A 7,169-nucleotide genomic window follows, 5' to 3' on the forward strand; every position below is an offset into this window, starting at 1 on the left:
ATACTATATATATATATATATATATACATATAATATATGTCATTCACATAAGAGAGCAAAGTTTTAGCTTTAAGAATCTGGTTTTTAATTGTAATATGATGATTTCTAACAAAGTTATGAGCAATCAAACTTAGAATGTTTCTTTATTTAACTCGCGAATAACTCAGGAACAAAAAATTGTAGGAACACTTTTTAAAAAAGAATTTTGTAGAAAAAGCTTGAAGATTTTATAATAAGTAGTCGAAAATTTTTGCAAATTTTTTTAGCACGTGAAAGACCCACTAAGTGAAAAAAGTTTTCATCTTTTTCAACTTGTAATTTTTTATATGTAAAAATTACCAAACAGAGACTCGAAAAATATAGTAACCTTTCGAGAGTAAAGATTTCAAGTTTTAAAGCCCTTTTTTAAATTTAAATTTCGTTCATTTTTAACACAAATATTAGAAAATTAATGTTCTTTTACAGATATGTGAAAAGATTTTTTCCTCAACCCAATATTATAAAGTTTACAATATCTTTGTAATGTAAAAGAGCATTTTACTCAAAAAAGTAAAATTTACCAGTATAAAGTCATTATTTCGACACACTACTTGTATGTATGTCTTTAAAATAATATAAAAACTTGTGTCTTATACATACACTTATTCATATATTTTTAATTTATTTAATTGATCGCGAACATTTTTACATGTAGAAACGTGTAATAGATTACTACATGTTTCGATCAAAATATATAATAAATAATATTAAATCAAATTTCATGAATAGACGGACGCAAATCGCTGTTTAGAGGCAGAGGCTCAGTGGTATTAAACGGAACACTGTCGTGAATTCCGTACATTACAGAGTGCACAAATCAGAATTTCAAGCAGGTTATTGCACCGATGGCCAACGAGAGTTGACGAAAACGTATTATCGTGCATGCAAAGTCATAGATAGAAGATTGATCTAATAACAAATTAAAATAATCAATTTCAAAGAATGATTATTTATTTAATAATATTTATTAACGCCAAAATAGATATATCTAAAAGTGCGATTTAATTATATGATTTTATTTATTCATTGTGACCCAATTTGCACCTTTTAAATAGATATTATCTATACGATTTCTCTTAACGTTTTGTTTTATTTTTAATTTATGTATTTTTAAATATATACATGTATATTTTACACGTTGACATACTGCTGATTAACTAATATTGCTTTCAATATTAATTGTATCAATGCTACTGAGACTGCTCTCAACTACTATTTCCAATTGTAACGTCAGAAAATACACAACAAAAATATTTGTGAAATATATTTAAATAGATATATTGTTTGCATTCTCTCGATAGAATATATTTATAAAATACAAATCTATCAAAAATTATTATATCTTTTTGGAGAGAAATTAAATTACTATATACAAGAGTAATATGTTGATTATAAGTGTGGCTTTACTAAAAATTAAAACATATTTCCGTTTTAATATATTTTGTAAAAAATATATTATGCTTTTTTGCGTATCTTCCTGCATCGTCATAATGGAATAGTAAACAGGAGCCTTAATTCATTATGAAACATAAAATTTGTGTAAGAGAAAGAAATATTTGATATAGAATATTACATTTCAGAGAAAGCTGAATTATTGCCGTGCAAATGACATCCTTTTATTGAATTTGCAGATCATGAAACACGTAGCAACCATAGCAAGTTATGGACTCTTTGCAGGAATTGGTTTAGTGGTGCTTGGTATGCTCTGTGTACTTTTGTGCTCGAATTGTGATGCCTGTAAAGCGAGTAACCGTGCAGGAAAGAACATTGATCTAGAATTCAAGGAGCACGAGTCGACTCTGTTGGGCCCGGAGAGTCAAGCAATTGAAGAAAAGGAGTAATCTTAGTGACGAGCATGACGCACCCGTACATAGCGCACGTAAGACTTGCCTATTTTTACAAACACACGTCGGTTAAGCTTAGATGTCTTCCACATCGGAAGTCAGAAGATCAATGAATGCGGGCGAGATACAAGAAATTTTTTTACGATGTAGCCAACAATATAGAGAATCGCGATACGAATGCACATACAACGTGATTGTCCCTCCTGAAATTCGTTTCCAATAAGACTGCTCTGAGATTGCGTTGCTGTTACGCACCTTTATGCCAAGGCAGACTTTTGAACAGCCCAGTGAGAAATGATTCTACGATCAAATTAATGTCGAATCGATATAATATTTTCGGCATCAATTTGATGTAAATTGGACATCTAATTGACAGTCATTTCTCGTTGGAAGGAGCTTTTTCGCGAAAGCAGAAACAATCATGTTGCACGATACCATTCTTCGCGTTTTTATTTGAGTATTCAATTAACATACTCATCAATAAATTAGCAAAGGACTAGTTATATTTGTTGCAAAACTGCGACTTAGTTTGACTACCAATATAACAGTATCGATATGGCATTATCTTGCGATAATCGAGCTAATTGAGTGAAAAAGTTGCTGACGCATAAGGAAAGTTTTGTTATTTAATACATAAGTTTGCAATGGCATGGCAGGTTTTACAAACCCGCTATAACGGGCGCACAATTGTGTATGACAAACTACAAACTATACATATATATATATATAGAAAAGAAAATACGTATCTCACTGGCAAGTTAAGGAGACCAAAATTTATAAACTATTTAAAAAAACAAAACAAAACTCTTATATACTCTCTTTATAAATTCTTTTAAAAGTTCCTACGGAATTAAGAATTTGATAAAAATTTAACATGTATCTCAAAAACATAAACTATATGTCTTCAAAATTCTAATTAGTATAATAAATGAAATTTCAGATGCACGTTTTTCTGCATAAAGAAATGTGCAGAAATTAGAAATAATTTTAAATGATAATAAATTTGTATACTGGCGGACAAGTAGAATAAAATTAATCAGGGGATTTAGGAGAAGAAAATTTTTAACCGTAGTACGCCCAATAGCGTGAGAAAGTAATCGTTAAAAATGAATGTAAAACAAAGAAACGTCTTAGAATTAAGACGCTACCGACAAAATAATTTTGGGGTCTGAAAGAGAATGTCTCCTTAATTCGGCCACTTATATTTGCTAAACTTTCTATACACAATATACGTATATAAATACACGATATACGATTATATAAGATATTATGTGTATCTGTGTCATCGATTTTTCTAGCGGATCTCGAAAAAGTAAAAAGCTTTTCAGCTTTCTGACGTCAGACGAATTCTATCCGCGTACAAAAGTAGCTGTACTCTCAGCTATAATAAAGTGTCCGCTTTTCAACCCCGTTTAATTAAAAGTGATGTTTGACGAACGTGCTATCAGATGTATCGTTTAATCGATATCCACACGCTATATATTCGGCGATATCTGTCGCGTGGGGAAACGTAATATCATATTTTGCAAAATATGACGAACAGATTGACGATATTGAATTGGAAGTACGTATCAGAAATATTTTGCGTGATGCAAATATTGAATTAATTCAAACCTTTGGACTGGGGGGGGGGGGGAAGTTCAATTATACAATATATATAGGCAGCTCCATCAATGTATTGTTTCGATACAATTATACTTATCTAAAAGCATACAGAGTCGAGACATAGAATCGTTTCATCGAATTGATATATAAATTCGTATAAATTATCAGAAAAAGATGAACAAATCATATTATATCACACAAAACTGAGATTGACGTGAGCATGCATTATAATCGTTAACGTCGTTATGAGAAAAGTACATGTGCTTATAAGAATATAATATGTCTAAATGGACATATTAACATCTTTAAGTAAAGCTTTAGAAACTGCAAACTTTTGACTTGTACAATATTTTAAAATCACTTTTACATAATTTAGGATATAAAAATAATTTCATAATTTTTAAAAATTACTTTTCGTTTTACTGCCATATAAACATATAATTTACTGCCATAAAAACGTATTAATTTATCCACACGATAATGTGTTGTAAAATTGTTAATTAATTTTTCATTTAATTATGCTATTTGATATTTGACAATAATTGCGCTTGACAAGTTTCAAAATAATTAATTTTATTTCATATAATATATGTAAAACTGTAAATTTTTTAATATTGTCAAGCGATCTAGGATGATATGCAAATTGTGGCTCAACTATTCGAGCTTCAGCCAAGAATATTCTACAAATTTAATTCCAAGAATCAATATTGCAGCTATTTTACTTTATTCGAGGTAAACTGCACAAGATAAAATTGTCACGATAAGTAAAATATCGATAAAGTGAAACTCTTGTGCAAGCAAATCGAAAGAAGTGTGTTTTTATTATGTAATAGCGACAAGTTATTCTTATAACTTACAACTAATTTACTGTGTTTATGATATCCGTTCCATCGCAAAATAATTTCTACTATGTACAATATTATTCTCACTCTCTTTTTTTTCAGTTTTTATATTCCACTTTACAATATTTTATATTATAGTTATATTATTATCAGTGAAGTGTGCAACTTGCATATGTAACTTACTCACATTAAAATACCTTTAAAAGTCAACACTAAATGCTTATGTATGTACATAAATTTATTACGCTCCAATTGAATATCGAAGTAAGTCACATCGAATTGATAGATTTGATGTTCTTAAGTCTAACGAGATTCAATATGAAGAAAAAAACGCAAACACATGTGCAATATTATTCTCACTCTCTTTTTTTTCAGTTTTTATATTCCACTTTACAATATTTTATATTATAGTTATATTATTATCAGTGAAGTGTGCAACTTGCATATGTAACTTACTCACATTAAAATACCTTTAAAAGTCAACACTAAATGCTTATGTATGTACATAAATTTATTCTCGTATAGCAGTAGATATTTCGATTCTCGATTTGAGTTAACCTCAGTACATAAAATTTAAATATAATAGTAAAAATCATATAAAATATGAAATATAATAGTACAAAATAAGAACCACACTATTTTTCATTATAATACTTCATATTTTATGCAATTTTTACTATTATAGTTGAGAATATAATGTAGTGAGAATTATTCAAATCGAGAATCGAATTTATTGTTATGCAAGAATGTATACATTGATATATGTATACATCTAGTGTTCTTATAGGTATAAGGAGACACGGCAGTGTCTCTGCGCTATGTGATTTATATTTTCCGGCTAAAAATTATTTACATTGTTTACTTGCACTGACAATAAATTACAATATTCTGTACTTTATTGTAGAATATTCAACTTAAGTGTTAAATGTTATTCTACAAATTAAAAAATTATTTTGAATAGTTTTAAAATCTGCGAAAGTGTGTCTCATAATAAAGTAAAAGCATTGTATCAATAATTACATCTAGAAAGTACCATATTATAAATTATTCATGCAAAATTCATACATATTTATTTCGAGAAACAATCAGTAATATGACATACGAAAAAAAATCTGGATTGTCTTATAATTGAATTAAAAAATACTATTTAATGGAAAATAGATGCTGGAAAATAGTTTGGTGCTGATAAATTATGTTAATTATAATCATATTCTTACGTAAGTTTTATTCAACATTTTTTAGTCAAAAAAGAAAAGTTATAGCTATAGAAACTTACAACTAAGATCTCACGAAATCCATTTAGTTTCGTATATCGCATGCAGTTCGCACAATTTAAGATGAATTTATAATATCGTTATCATAAAACTACCTAGAAACACTCAGAAACATAAAGTACAATAAAGTGTATTATCACATTTATTTAGATTGTATACACGTTTTGTAATAATGAATCACACTATAATTAGCGAAAGAAAATTATAGCACAATGCATATTATTTAGTTTAATATCATGTAAGAGTCTTGATAAACTGTCTGTTTACTTTTATAATTGAGAAGCGACTAAAGTATCTTCGATCTTTGATCGACCTTGCTTGCAAATATGCTTCGAAATATTTATAATAATCTCTCGATATTCGATAGATCTTATTTATTTGTGTAAATATTAATTACACATAACAAAAATTTTATTAATGGTTGTAAATAGCAATTATTTATATTAAGCCTGTATATTAGAATTTATATTGTATAATTACATTTACCAATTTTCAAAATCTGTTTTTGTTGCTACATTTCATTTAAAATTTTATCAAGTTAACGCGATTAATACAATATTATTATTATTTATAAAATTATAGCGCGTACCATATATTACTTTATTTATTAATTTTCTAAATATCTTGAAATAGAAAATTTGTTTATTATTTTTTTATTTTATTAAATAATGTGGGAAAAACTTGTAAATAATTAAATTTTAGTAATTTAAGAATGTGATTATATAAATTTTAGATATCTATGACATTAGCTTCGCATATCGAGATATTATATTTATTAGATATGTTAAGTGATCGTACAGTATAAAAGATCATAAATAAATTATAATTATTATATGCGAATGGATAAGAGAATAGAGAAAATCCGGTAATTATCTGTACGAATCATTCAAAAAGTAATTAAGGGTATAAAAAATTTGAACTGTGTATTAATTATTATTTGTAATTTTCATATAATATATTAAATTTTAATGATATTTACTCGAATGCAACTACGAAATTCGTTCGAGGCACTTTGGAAGATTCGTAATTTGCGAAATTATTTATAAAGTATACTTAATGGATAATTGCAGAAAGAAGATAAAATACGATAAACTTACAACAATCTAGAGACAAGAACATTTTTTCGTTATCTTTTTACTTGAATGTGATAGGTCGGTTTTTAGGAAAGTCATTTGAAGACTTATGAGATATATAACGCTCAAATTAATAATTTTCTGAGATTTTCGCTGTTTCGTGAAAATTGCGTGGAACAAATGAAAGTGAAAAAAAAAGAAAAATTGTTCCAAAATCAACCGCACAATTTTCAAGAGACAGACGTCAAGAGGACTTCATGTCGATAAATACAGTATGCACTAGTAGAGCATATATACAAAAAAAATGTTCGATGCGTTTTCGGAAGAAGTAAGAGTTTCATAAGTGACACAATAGTGCTGTAGCTGAAGAGAAAGACGGTTATAGTTTCTATTTTGAAGATTATATTTTTTTAACTTTATTAATTTTTGACTTTCACGTATATATACAAGTATAAATAAGTATAAATGTATATATATATATATATATAAATT

General features: G+C 27.6%; 1 protein-coding gene across 1 annotated transcript in view; it reads left to right on the top strand.

Annotated features, from left to right (window-relative positions):
• The window catches only part of LOC108772654 (mucin-21), a 6,021-nt gene extending 4,141 nt beyond the window's left edge, over positions 1 to 1,880 (top strand). The window contains exon 3 of the mRNA XM_018538225.1: positions 1,671 to 1,880. Coding sequence (XP_018393727.1) covers positions 1,671 to 1,880 — 210 coding nt within the window. The remainder of the gene's footprint in view (positions 1 to 1,670) is intronic.
• Positions 1,881 to 7,169: the final 5,289 nt, after the last annotated feature.

Source organism: Cyphomyrmex costatus, unplaced genomic scaffold (assembly GCF_001594065.2).
Source record: "Cyphomyrmex costatus isolate MS0001 unplaced genomic scaffold, Ccosl1.0 scaffold193, whole genome shotgun sequence".
Classification (NCBI taxonomy): domain Eukaryota; kingdom Metazoa; phylum Arthropoda; class Insecta; order Hymenoptera; family Formicidae; genus Cyphomyrmex; species Cyphomyrmex costatus.